The sequence below is a fragment of the Haplochromis burtoni genome, unplaced genomic scaffold (assembly GCF_018398535.1).
Source record: "Haplochromis burtoni strain Fernald_Lab_line unplaced genomic scaffold, NCSU_Asbu1 Contig_433, whole genome shotgun sequence".
NCBI lineage: Eukaryota > Metazoa > Chordata > Actinopteri > Cichliformes > Cichlidae > Haplochromis > Haplochromis burtoni.
This window is the reverse complement of record NW_024582794.1, coordinates 227,755-241,889: the sequence shown is the minus strand read 5'-3', so window position 1 is coordinate 241,889 and position 14,135 is coordinate 227,755. Positions and strand designations below refer to the sequence as shown.

General features: G+C 41.8%; 1 protein-coding gene across 1 annotated transcript; it reads left to right on the top strand.

Annotated features, from left to right (window-relative positions):
- The first annotated feature begins 317 nt into the window (after positions 1–317).
- On the top strand, positions 318–11,251 carry si:ch211-216l23.2 (uncharacterized protein LOC565061 homolog). The gene is made up of 9 exons (XM_005945067.3): positions 318–528; positions 638–724; positions 2,279–2,352; positions 2,528–2,651; positions 4,837–5,036; positions 7,755–8,033; positions 8,152–8,322; positions 8,499–8,738; positions 8,830–11,251. The coding sequence occupies exons 1-9, from the start codon at positions 467–469 to the stop codon at positions 8,865–8,867; spliced, it is 1,275 nt and encodes a 424-aa protein (XP_005945129.1). The 5' UTR covers positions 318–466; the 3' UTR covers positions 8,868–11,251.
- Positions 11,252–14,135: the final 2,884 nt, after the last annotated feature.

Below are 14,135 nucleotides of genomic sequence, written 5' to 3'. Positions count from 1 at the left end.
ACTGAAATCTGTATTTTTAATTCAACTAATTAATGGAGTTATATGTCATATATTTATTTACTAATATATGTGTTTCACGATTATTATCACTTTATATTTCATTTTTTTACATCCTTAGTTATTAATTATTTGTCAATTTTAAATTTAACACCTACATTTAGTTAATTTGTAGTTTCGTTTCTGCCTGTTTGTTTACAAATCACTTTTAATGTGTAAACAAAGAGCTAGAAGCTGCTAGGAGTTTCAAAGGCGCAACCATTAATGTTATTAGAGGGTCGTCCAGCAGGGGGCGATGGTGCACCTACACACTGTGAGAGCAGTAAAGCCAGAAGAAGAGCTCTTCCCCTCCTCGTTCATCACCACAGGCTGTATCTGGTAACATTGGCGGAATAACACCAGGAGAGCGTCTTTTTCTGGGTGTTTTTAAAGCTGCCTTTTGCTGCGGTGAAGTTTAAAGGCAGGCAAAATGTCGTCTTGGGTGAAATCACCTGCGGGTGGTCGGCGGCCATCCGGTAACCCTAACGGAAGGTGAGTTTCCAGGCTAGCGAGGTTAGCATTAGCTGCTAGCTCACAATAATATATAAACGTGAAACGCTGTCAATTAGCGGCCCTATAAACCGCCACCTGTGCTGTGTAGTGCTCCACAGCCGCGTGTGTTTCGGAGGGCAGCTCCATACCCAACCAGAGAGGAGAGGACCGAAGAGCTCAAGGATGCCCTGGACAGGTACCAGCCTCGGGCAGCCTTTTTGTTGTCGGCAATGGTTTAAAGTGACCAAAGCTTTATTATGAGTGATTTACTGTGCACCTTCACTTCTGTGTGTAGTGCTACACGTCATTCATGGTTTTGTTTTAGATGAAAGAAAATGCACCGTCTTAGTAAATAAAAACTGCATTTAAAGCCTCCAAGTTGCTATAAGTCATATTTAATAGTTCCTTATAGCTGCCCAACTCTCTTTATGTCAGCACTGGGGAACATCTTACTTCCTTCCCAGCCAGACTTTTCTTTCCTCCCTGAAGGTAAATCATGAAACAAATAATTCTAGGATCTTGTTTACAGGTTTAACTGGTTAGACCAAACTTTGAATGCAGCTCTCCAGTTTGAGTACACTTACAGTTTCAGCTGCCTAGCGAGGTTGTAGACTCATCTTTAACACAGAAATCACTTTTATTTGGGCAAGTTCATAATTGCATGTGCAACAGGCAAAGCAGGTACTGATAGAAGCTTGGTAGTTTGGAATCATAGATGTAAAATGAACTGAAGTTACCTGAACATTAGTTTTTAGTGTGTGTTGTAAAACTGTTAGTGCTTAGTTAGAGTATATAAGCTGAAAGCAGCTGTTCTGAGCTCTGTGCAAACTGCACTGACTTTTTTGCGGCCATGTCACCAGACTAGTATAGAAGTAACGTGTTACTGCTGCTTCCTGATGAGAAAAATATTGCACACTGTTCACTGTAGAGCATGTGCTATATGGATGGAAGAATTGGGGCCCACCTTTTATCTTTAAGTGAGGTGTCACAGGTGTGTGCACCTGGCTGTGGCGTTCCAAACATTTGTGACGGGATGGGTCATTCAAACGAGTACGCTGAATTTGAGCGTCGTACTATAATAGGATACCGTCACTGCAACAGTTTCTTCTCTCCTACATATTCCACAGTCAACTGTAAGATGTGTTTTTGTAAAGTTTAGCAACCAGCCACTCGGTCACGAACGTAAAGTTAGAGAGCCGGGTCACCGACTGCGCTCTGCTGACTCACCAACTCCAGATTTCCAAACTTCTCAATGAACATCTGTGCTGACATGCAACTGGAGTTTCAGGGTTTGGGTTCCGGCAGCTGAGCAGCTCCCGTGGGTCTAAAGTGTGGGTGATCCCATACTTTAGTCTCTATTCTGTACTTTGGGACAGAAGACGGATGTAATTTTACTGTCAACTATGACAAAATCAAGTATTTCAACACTTTAGCTGTGAATCCTTTGAAAGTGTGAATGTCAGAATATGCTGACGTAATGTTTTAGTAAGACATCAGGAATACGGTGTTTGCAACAGTCTGCTATTGTTTCTGTGTTGTGAGGGGAAAAAGCTGTTTGAGTGAAACTTAAAACTTTGATGCACTGAATGTCGGACGCACAGGCTCCTTCGTGCACTTGCTCTCTGAGTCTCACTTTCAGAAAATCTCTTTTTGGACATTTATATGCTCGTCATATTAAGGTGTCGTAGAGGAGGCATAGAAATACCTCCCATATTAAACTGTTATGACACTTTTCACTGCTTTTTTTCAGTTATGAAGAGCTAGAGCAAATCCAAAACTACAGTGGAAGTGTGAAGTACGAGGGCTACAAGCATCAGCCAAATGGTGAGATTTGTTTCTTTGTTTTGTCCGTATGAGAAAAAGGGATACTCTTTACACAAGACATGTTTTTAAATACTCTAAAATCTTAATTACACATCGATCCAAAGAAGAAAAGAGTGCAGTAATATTTTTGCCGCTTTTCGAGTCTCTTTCAACGTCACCGTTCTCAAACTTCCAGCCAAACCAGAGGGTGGCACTCCAGCAGACAGACGTAAAACGCTGTATCAGAAGTTCTACAGACAGGTGCAGGAGGAGAGGAAGCCAGCCGACTGCGTGGTTCTCTCTGTTACCAAACAGTGCCTGTGAGTATTTATTCATTGCCAACAGAATTTGCTGGTTTATCCTTTACTATCAGCGTGAGGAGACTGATATCATTCAGTGTTTCCCCACACTCGGGCCCAAGTATATGTGCCGACTCATATTATCTTTTGTTTTTCTATCTTCCTCAGTCTTATATTAAAATCTTAGTTGATGCTAACAACCTTTCCCCGGCTGGTGTTTTCCCTACCGGTTGGCTTGCTGGCCAGGTTACTGTTGTAGTGTTTCTCAGTGTCATTGAGTCAACTGCACCGTCTTGGACTGCAGCTGGCCACAGTAGTCGTCCTCCTGCTTTGGAGCTCTGCTGTGAGCTTTAGGGTCACTTTAATCAGAGCCTGCAGCAGATGGAGGACTGGTTCTTGTGCTGCTGTGCTAAGCTCACAGAGACCGCAGAACAAATGAGTGCTTCCAGCAGCAGCTGCAGACCATGACTGTGGAGTTTTGGTTCCCTGCAGGATGAGACTTATTGGATGAAAGCTGTTTTGATGTGTCAGTAAGTATGAGGCAATGAAAGTGTTAGGAGCAGAAGGACTTATAACTCTGTATCAGATCTTATCCTTTTATTATCACCGTCAGTTTTTTGCTTGCCTTTCTTTACTTTCTTGGTGTGCTGTGCAGGCTGCAAATCGTTTCAGCTACGAGGCTTTGTTCACATTTAACGTGCTGTAACTTCAAATTTGTTCTGGCTACTCAAGTTTAGGTTCTTGTTCCCTTTGGAAAGTCTTTTTGTTGATGTATTAACAGTGTTTCACACGCAGACCCTGTGTGTAAGTGTTCATATAACCACATTTCCAATGCAGATGTCTGCTGTGAAGCTTTGTCACCATGGCAACAAACAAAAAAACAACAAAAACCAAAGTAAAAGCCCACAGGTTTTTTTGCACACGTAGTTTTCTTCCTGTGTTGTGTTGAATGATTGTCTGTTAAATTAGTTGTGATAACTGACAACCACAGACGAAGCAACGTGAACACCAGCAAAAACACACCTCACTTTGTCACTCACACAAACACATTTACATAAAGTTGGAACAGCTGTTTGTTTTTGGTCTCTTGATCAGTCAGTAACGAAGATTGTATTCATTTATGCACAGTCAAAAAATGTCATGTAGCACATCTTTAAAATTCAGTGTTCAACTACACACTGATTTGCATTGAAGTACATTAACAGATACATACATGCGAAGGTTAAACATTCTTGAATGCACATATCAAATGTGCCACTTGGCTCACGTTCTGTTAAAATACTCTTTATTTTATGCTTTTGAAAAACTGCCACAGTTGTAAACCAGTAATCAATCAATCAATCAAACAAACCTTTGTCACATGCAAGTTTGCACCTGCAGTGAAATTGGACCCCCCCACCCCCCGACCATGACATTCTACACATGGTAAAAGTCTAACAGAGTAGCGGTCAAAGCACACTAAAAAACTTGCACTCCTTATGCTCTGCAAGATTGCAACATCATCAGTCAATTTTCACGCACTTCTACACTAAAAGCAACGATTAATTTGAATCACAAATATGGCCGCTTAGGCTTGATTTAGGCCATACTCCTGTGTTGAATGGCACGGCCATGCACCCTATACTGGGTATACAGACGTGTCCAAGAAGACTTGCTGAAGTTCAAACTGAGCATCAGATCAGAGAGAGTGCTGATTTTAGGGGACACATTTAATGTGGATTGGTTTCCAGCACCTTGTTGAACTTGCAGGGTGTACTTAATAAAGTGACCTACTAGTATAGTCACAAGGGTGTCAACCACTGGAATTGGTTCAGCACAGGAGTATAACTCAAGCTAACTATGAGACTCAGTTGATACAGATGGACTGGCAGTTATAAAATGCTTATTGATAAGTATAAATTGATGCAGCACTTTATTTGACTTTCTCAGTATCCCAAAGACACTAGGAAATACTAGTATTATAATATTTACGGTACGAACATCTCATTAAGAATAAACCCACAATACAACACTAATCACACCTATGAGAGATTTGAAAATCTGTGTTAGCTTCACATAAAACACTGTTTTTGTTGGGAAAGCACATTTTAAATGAAGGAGTCACCCTTTGCTCCGTCACAGATTTAACTCGGGGTATCTCCTATACGAGGTGAGTCGCTTAATATAGAATTGTCACGTTAACAAAGTGTTTCTCTTCCTCTCAAAGGGATTACCCCAAATCGCTAAGCCAGTGCTTGCAGGAGCGTGGCCTGTCAGTGGAAATGCTCTACCTTCAAGCGGAATCGGGCCTGACCCGGGCCCTACAGGATGTCCGAGCAGAAGGCTCCCCCTTATGTATTCTGGTGGAGCAGACAAACGTAGCTCTGTCCTCCTGCACTGTTATCATATTCTCAGAATCCCTCAAAAGTAAGTTCGTACCCCTCGTATTCCTTCAAACTTACCAAACCATCCCTTTTACTAGGCTCAGTTCAACAGTCTGTAGATTCCACATCTTTAAACACGAGGTCTAAAACAAATTTCTTGTAAAACCAAATAAATTAAAAAGACACACTACCATTTAAAAGACCACTATCTAAAGTTACACAAAGCTACAGTTCTTCAGTCATGCATGCATTTAAAAACTGTGCCGAGTCTTAGCATATCTACATGTTAATAGCTGGATCTTGGCAAACGATCCTTTGGCTAGCACATGCATATACTTCACACAACAGTACATGACAATACATCCCAAAAAAACAAACCAAAAACTAAAAAACGGTCAATTTATTACAACATGTGTTTCATTTTATGGGTCATCAGTTCTGTCACTAACTGCTATCTTAAACCAAATAACAAACCAGACCAAACCAACAATCAGACTTCTTTGGAAGACGGCACAAAGGCAACGTTGTAGCTACCATTCAGACTATTTGTTAGCTCACACACCAACTTCACTTCATCTTTGATTTTTGTGCGATAACTTGAGTGTTACTCTTAACAAAAACAAATAAACCAAATCTGTATTATCAGACGTATGCACGATCTGTGCCAGGTGCCAAACGCAAGACCCAGGCTTGAGGTCAGGTTCAGCTGCATATGAGGTGCAGTCGAGACGTTTAGCAACACAGACCATAAAAGTATTTCTGTGTCACCTCAGTCCTGTGGGAACCAGATGTACCAAGTGTCGCAAAACTACAACGTTTCAGCTGAAACTTCATTTCAGGGAGGACAGAAAATTCTCAGGATGGTGTGAAGTAGGGCTGCCACAAACGATTATTTTGATAGTCCGACTAGTCACCGATTAATTTTGTAATTAGTCGACTAATCAGATCATCATCCATTGGACAGAAAACGTACAGCTTATTGCACCAGCAGCATCTGCTCGTATATAACCATCATTAGCTTACAGCTGGAAGTGTTTAAGGTCTGTGCTAACTAAAAATAAAGACAAGATGATAGTTTATTCAACTTTTAATGAAATTTGCAGATTGTTTCGGTGGAGTTTAATAAACTCAGTCGTCTGCGCTTTGCTCCCTAAAATATAACGGGACACCGGAGTAAATTCTCGACCATCTCATACTTCTGTTTAATCAGTTTTCTGTTTGACGTTTGTTCAGCTGTGTGAAAACCACCCAGGGGATTAATAAAGTTTTATTTTATCTAATCTAATCTAATAACTTTAATCTCAGCCAAACCGATTTACTCAGGAACAAATAAAGGTCTGTCATCTCGGTTGTGGGCAAAAGACCTGGAACTGACAAATAAAGGCGATCTCATCTCATCAACAAATAAAACACTGAAAAAAGCCAAACAATAACATTTTCAAGTTATCTAAGTGACTCATATATCATGTTTAACCTGAGTAGCGAAAGACGGCGGTGGGTTTGAAAATGATGTGCCGGGAGTCCGGTGTTCTCACGGCTCTAGTGACCTTGCCCCCGGCTAGCTATCGAGCTAGTGGGTAACAGACGTCTCCGAAAACGTCGGAGCGCTTTTGAAAATATGCGGTGTCCTGATAAACTGAGCAGATATTTGAGGTTTACACAGCTACATTCTCACCTGAAAAGATGTTAAACGTTTATTTTGTGACCCAGAAAGAATAATAAGAGTAGTCGTCGACTATTAAATTAGTCGATTAGTTGATAGTCGACGTAATCGTGACTAGTCGACTAATTGTGGCAGCCCTAGTGTGAAGATTGTATACAAATCCTTTCACAGTTCAGCTGACCCAGTTTTCTCCTACGGTACGACTCCTACAGCCGGACTGCATTTCCACATCTGAACCTGGGAAGCAGATTTGCTGTGAATGTCAAAAGGAGACCGTGACCATGCTCCTGATGCCTGTGGTTTCTCAAACTGAGAAATTTTAGGTCGAAGCTGAACAAGCAGCACTTTTTAACAGAGTAATCCTCGACTCCAAAGCTGACCTGAACTTAGTATCTGATCTGATGCAGATCCAGGCTCTAAATATGATCACGAGGAGGAAACTGGCTACATTTAAATCAGTTATGGTTTTATGGACCTTTATGATCTAACCTCGTAGCTGTGGGGATTTTCATTTTTATCTTTTGTATCCTCCTGGACGAAGCGTGCGGCCGGTTTTACAGAGGCATGACCCAGGCTCTGGATAAAATCAAACTCAAGTTGTAATAATGTGCAGTTTGCTTTAGATCTGCTTAATATGACATTTTATGCTTTATTAGCACACATACACGACCTAATCTTTATAACACAAATGTTAAACACATTGTTAGGTGAATTCAACCAAAATTAGATCAATTCAACAAAAACAATTGTCTGTCCTCAGAAACAAAGCTGAAAAAGCGTCACCATTCATTATATTTAGAATCAAATGTCTGGATGCACATTTAGATAAATTCAGTACTTATTAATCAGGTTGTATTAAAGTTACTGATAAATGCACTTATTTGCACAAAATGCATGTCCCTCAGTGCCACACATCCAGCAATCCAACACCACCCCCACCCCCCGAAGCATTACTTACCAAAATACTAATTTAATCAGCTGATCCCAACATTGACATCGAAACGATCTCAGCGCGAGCTGAAAGGAATCTTTTTTCACCTCTTTCTCCCACCTCAGCCTCATGACACTTCACCGTTACCGTTCCCTTTCCCTCCTCAGTCCATCGAAACATGCCCAAAGACCAGGCCATGGACTTTGTTCTAGCAGAGTACAACCGTGGACTGGCTAAAGAGCGACCCCCGAGGGACCCGGCAGACATTGCAGCCGAGGCGTCGCAGCTGCTCGATGACTTTCTGGATCGAGAAAAGATCGCGCGCCACACCGTTCCCTCTGAAACACGTCAGCTCCTCGTACTGTTCGCTGAGGGTGTCCATCTGTACCCCGAGGAGTTGGAAACCATCTCGGAGTACGTGCGCTCTCGGCAGGACCACGTACAAGGTGAAACGATTACACAGCAGTTCCTACAGAAGCGCTGTTTCAGCTTTGACTTCTTGTATCAGCTTTGCTTTGTCCTTAGGTCATATATCTCTGTTTCACCTGCGTTTTATCTCTTCAGCTTCCAACAGTGAGGGTGAGAAAGGGATCATGTTACCTCCAGGGTTAGGGAAACCACCTCCTCTGCTTCCGACTCCATCTGGGCCACCACAGCCTCAGCCTGCATCTTTAACAGGGGGGCCCATGGGAGACCACGCCTCACCTTCACCTGTACCCCTCTTGCCTTCACCAGGTTTGGGTTTTCCCTCTTTGTATCTTTTTAAATCTATCAAACCTTTAATGCTGTGGGGCTGTGAAGCATGATGAAAAGTCCTGGTGTCCTACTTTGGTGAGAGCGCTAAAACCTAGCACGGCATTGCTAATCATGAACAGCTAGAGGCTGATTTGCTTCTTTTTATTTATTTTTAGTTGCTCATCCCAAAACCAAACCTCCTCCGCTGCTCTCCTTGCATCGTCTTCCTGGTCCGTCGTTAGGGGGCCCAATTGTGCGAGGTCCCCTGTCGTCACACATCCCTTACGGCGGTCCCGGTGTGCCTCGTGGGCCCCTGCTCCACCCTCCTCCTGTGTTCCACCCAGGCCCCAGAGGTCCCACTAGAGGAGCCCCTCCCACTCTAAAGAGCGCTCGCCCTCCACTTCTGTCGTCTCCAGGTTGGTCTTTGGTTTCTTTTGGCGGGTTTTTCTCTTTCTTTTCTTAAACTTTTGTCCTAAAGTCGTGTTTTTTGCCTCTTTGTTTTCTCAGGTGCTCCTCTTCTTCGTCAGAGTGTCCCCCGGCATTAGGAAATGAGAGAGACACACACACACACACACACACACACACACACACACACACACACACACACACACACAAATTTGCAGGTTATGAACAGTGCATCACTTCATGTTAGAGCAAAAGCATCCTTTTTTATGTTTTTATCTAAATTTAGCTGGAAGATAAATGAAAGTTGATGTTATGTCTTCAGCTCACCGTGGGTGGTTTGACTGGTAATGTTAAGACACCTCCCCCCCCCCAAGGCATCGGTGCCTTTTTTATGTTTTGTCCGTCAGCAGTTTGGATGTTAGGGTCTGTAACTGTTGGTGAGTGTTGCACAGGTCCATCAGGTAGTTCGTTTAGCTGATTGCACACAAATACAGCCACGCAGTAATCAATACCCAATCACGGCTGCAACAGGACGTCTTCTGTATTAAACGCCTCGAGCCTACTTGCTTTGTACAGTTTTTCAACATGGTGCTTTAAATTTCTCGAAGTTTCTCTGGACAACAGATATTTCACTTTATAATGGTTTGTTCTTCGGAGCCATATTTCTGGTTCAAATATAACTTGATTCATGTGTAATTTTATTTGTGCCACAGATGAAAACAGTCACTCTGAAGGACTCTGTATGATGCATGCAGTATCTTCATGGCAGAACACAAACACGTGTATTTGTTAAATTGCATTTCCTGCACTGTGCACAGTAAAATCGCTGTCGTGTACAGTACATTTCAGTAAAATAATCGTCCTTGTGACGTTGGAATTGCAACCATCAGCTTTGTCAGAAGACCCAGGAACAAAACAGAGTCCTTCTATCAAAGCACAAGACTAAGCTCCAACTATTTCCCAGCATAAATGAAAGAAATGCGACTCTCTTCATTATAAGTCCAGTGACCACATATTTTCTAAATGGCAGGTCTGATGTGAGTAAGAAGGCTCCACAGGTTTGGTTACACACTGTGGGTTTCAGCCTTTAAGCTTAATATCTGTTAAATATGTGATGCAGGCAGAGCACACGAGTCTGGAACAAACAACTACTTATCATATGTGGCTTTTTTTGTCATTGCTAGAATTTCTAGCACACTGTTGTTTTGTTGCTAATATTTATTAGCATTACTGAAAAGCATTTATCTGGTTAAGAAGCCTTTTTCTGTTGGAGCCGCGGGAGGCTGAGGCCTCACAAAGACAAACACTTTGCTTCGCTTTTGTAGATACTGTAAAAATGTTGTTTTCTTCATGTTTTTGAACCACTGTACGCTTTTCCCTTTGCTGTGCGGTTTGAACAGGTTTGGAGTCCCGATTATATTTTCAAAGAAGACGTTTTTCTTTTATTATGAATTAAAATGAACATCTTGATACAAGTTCACCAAACTGACGCATCTTTCTGTAAGAGTCTGAATAGATGTTAGTGCTCAAATTCCTAACACATACGTATTGATCAATCTATTTAAGTGAATAAAACATAAAAGTGAACCCTTTGTGTATTTTGTACAACGAGCTGCTGCAGCAGCAGGTGAGGCCTGGACAGGCTTTGGTTTCGCTGCATCGGTTTTTAAAGTTGTATGACGATTTTTTTTAAGCTCCAGTTGAAGCTCTCGCCTGGATGGAGATTTCTGCACTCATTTTTATTTCCATACTGGAAGCTTGCCTGAGCTGCTGTACAGTAACACACAGGAAACAGCTTCCAGGCTTCATGGTAGCGAACTGCATATTAAGTGGCACAGAAGTAGTTGTGTACATTTGTATTGGTGAGTTTCTGTCGCGTGTTTGCTGTAATGTTCTTTTGACATCTTAGTGTAGTTTTAAACACCAGAGTCTCTACTTTGCTCTTTTTATACACAGTCATGTTGCTGACCTGTTGCCAGTTGTTCCAGCTGTTTGTTTTTACTGCCACCTGCTCGTCTAGCCTTTGTTTATCAGTTTATATATGTTCATATATTCTACTGTGAACAATCAAGATTATTATATATGGTTTTAATTTATTTACAGTCCTGTGCAAAAGGTTTTCGGCAGGTGAAAGGTGCTTTCAGAAATATAAACGATTGTTTATTGGCCCCAAATGTATTCTGCAGCAGGACAACGACCCAAACACACAGCCAAAGTCATGAAGCGCTATCTTCAGCGTAAAGACGAACAAGAAGTCCTGGAAGTGATGGTGCGGCCCCCACAGAGCCCTGATCTCAACATCGAGTGTGTCTGGGATCAGAGACAGAAGGATGTGAGGACGCCGACATCCACAGGAGATCTGTGCTTGATTCTCCGAGATGTTTGGAACGACCTACCAAGATTCGTTATTTGTCACGAACATGGTTAGAAAATGGTAAATGGCCTGCATTTGTATAGCGCTTTTACTCAGTCCCTAACAGTGTTGGTCAAGTTACTTGAAAAAAGTAATCAGTAACTAATTACTGATTACCTCCCCCAAAAGTAATCCCGTTACTTTACTGATTACTTATTTTCAAAAGTAATTAATTACTTAGTTACTTAGTTACTTTTTAAAAACACGATGTACAACCTGAAGAGGTGATAAAGCGATAGATCTTTCAGCCCAATTCTACTTTTTCTGCATAATCCATCATACAAAATGTAATCAAATGGAAAAGTCTCTTTTTAAAACTTGTTTTATTAGTTTTAATCTTTTAACTTTATGCATCAAGCAAAAATTAATTATTGCAACATTCTCTGACTGGAAGAAATTAGTTTAACATTTAAACCTATTTTCTGCACATTCCAGCACATAAAATAAAATATTTTTGTGTTTACACTCAGTCTTTCAAATAGATGCAAGTAAAACACAGCAGAAAATAAATAAAGTCAAAGACTCAGCGGTCCTGTTGCTCTATTTTCACCTGTAAAGCAGGAGTGGGGAGGCGGAGGGTTACCCTGGTGCAGGTGTGCCGCGGTCAGTGGAAGAATCCGCGAGTTTCTCTGTGAGTTTCCCATTACGTCGTAGCTACTCGGTGCTTGTTGGAAGTTTAGGGGTTTTTTCGCTGTAAAAAGAAGTTTTCTTCCCACGCACAGCGGACACTAATGTTTTTGTCACTTTTTATGGAATCAAACTCAAAGTAAGGTCAGTACTTCCACGCTTTAAACGCTGCACGCTCATACTCTCTCTGCACTCGATATTGATCCATTGTTGATCTGCACACAGCTGTTGTCACGAACGTCGCACTCGCTTACGTCACTGTCATGAGACATTCTCGCAAAAAATCACGGTTTTAGTAACGCAGTAACGCAGCGTTCCTACGGGAAAGTAACGGTAATCTAATTACCGTTTTTGCAATAGTAATCCCTTATTACTCGTTACTTGAAAAAAGTAATCAGATTACAGTAACGCGTTACTGCCCATCTCTGGTCCCTATGGACCCCAAAGCGCTTTCCACATCCAGTCATCCACACACTGGTGATGGCAAGCTACATTGTAGCCACAGCCACCCTGGGGCGCACTGACAGAGGCGAGGCTGCCGGACACTGGCGCCACCGGGCCCTCTGACCACCACCATCAGGCAAACATGGGGTTAGTATCTTGCCCTACAGTGGCTACAGCCACCCCTAATAAAAGTACAACACGCAGGTGACCTGATACGCTCGACTGTGCAAAAAGAGAGAGAACATTATATTCAGTGAGTGAGATACATACATTATATAAATAAAACAATCTGGAAATTTACAGTTCAAAATCTGAGCACTGTGTGAGTGGGGTGTTAAAGTGTGCTGTAGTGAAGCCAGAAGGCTCAGCCGTGATATAAGAATGTGGTAACAATGACAGGAGAGAAGCTCCTCTTCAGCCTCTCTGTTGCTCGGGTGGTGTTGCACCTTCTGCCTGATTGCAGAAGTTGGGACAGTTTGTTGCTGGGATGGGACGGATCCTTCAGTATGTGAGCTGCTCTGGACCAGCATCTCCTGGTGTAAATGTCCTGTAGCGAGGGGAGAGCAGCCCTGCAGCAGCGTTCTGCTGTATGGATAACTCTGAAGAGCTTTTTGGTCCTTACCAGCCGAGTTCCTTCAAAAACTGTGTGCCAGTGTACCTAGAAGAAGGCCAAGGCTGCTCACACCAAATGTGGATGTGATTTAATTTCTCTTTCTTTCATTCTCTGCATTTTGTTGATTGATGAAAAGAAACAATACTTTTGTTTGTGAAAGCATTCTTTGTTTACAGCATTTTTTCCTCACCTGCCTAAAACCTTTGCACAGTGCTGTATATTTTTAAATTATATTTCACAACTTTTTGCGGGTACTGGGGCATCAGATGTTACACACTCTATATGTTCAACCAAACTAAGTGGACAAGCAGCCTGGTGTGTGCACTCACGCACGCTGTTCAGAGGTTTCATTAAGCGATTTTGCAATAAGATGAGACGTTATTGATCCCACGGCGGGGAAGCCTGTGCGTTACCACAGCTCAGGTACAGATATCAGAAGAGTACAAAGAGTATACCAGAATACAGTCAAGTAATACAAAATAAACAAGATAATACAACAAGGACATGCAACAGTAGCTGAGGTTCTGAACATGTTATATATTTTCCATCTACTATCCATATGAGGCTTGTGGAAATATGCAAGTATTAAATTTCAACTATTCTACTCTTACTGTGTAAGTAACAGATAACTATAAGTATAGACATATACATGCACACATACATGTACAAATACACATACACCAAATATGTATACATATGCGTGCACACATCCATACGTCACCACTTCATGCATAATGCATCAATAGCAAGAGATTTGGGGCTTCAGTCATTTGAGGGATGTTTTTCTTTTCTTTTGTCAAAATAAAAAAAATCAAACATTACCTTAATCCCGTCATGTGACACTGCGAGGCAATATTGTCCTCTGAAAGGAGAAAAACATCAGTTTCCAAAGCTGCAGGTTAAACTGGATTTTACAGCCCAACATTTTAATTCAAAACATAAAACTGGAATAAAATCTGCTTTCTGTTTGAAGGGAAAACGATGCTGCTGCTTGGATTGTATCGTGTGTGCTTTTTTGAGTTGACATGAAGCGTAAACCTGTAGAAATCCTGTGATGACGTTGCACCTTTTCACCTCTAGATGGCGACACAGACCTGTTCTTTTATTTGATGTCACAGCAAAAGTTTGTCCTGCGTCCTGTCAAATTGTTTATTCTTATGAAACTTGCTAATTTAAACACTCCTGAAACACAAAGTTTTCTCTGACAACACGACTGTGTGCCAAACCGAGTGTGTGACCAGCGTTTTCATTCATCACTGTGATGCTGGCATCGTGACTGCAGTTAGTTGTTGAGCATCTTTACAGTCAACA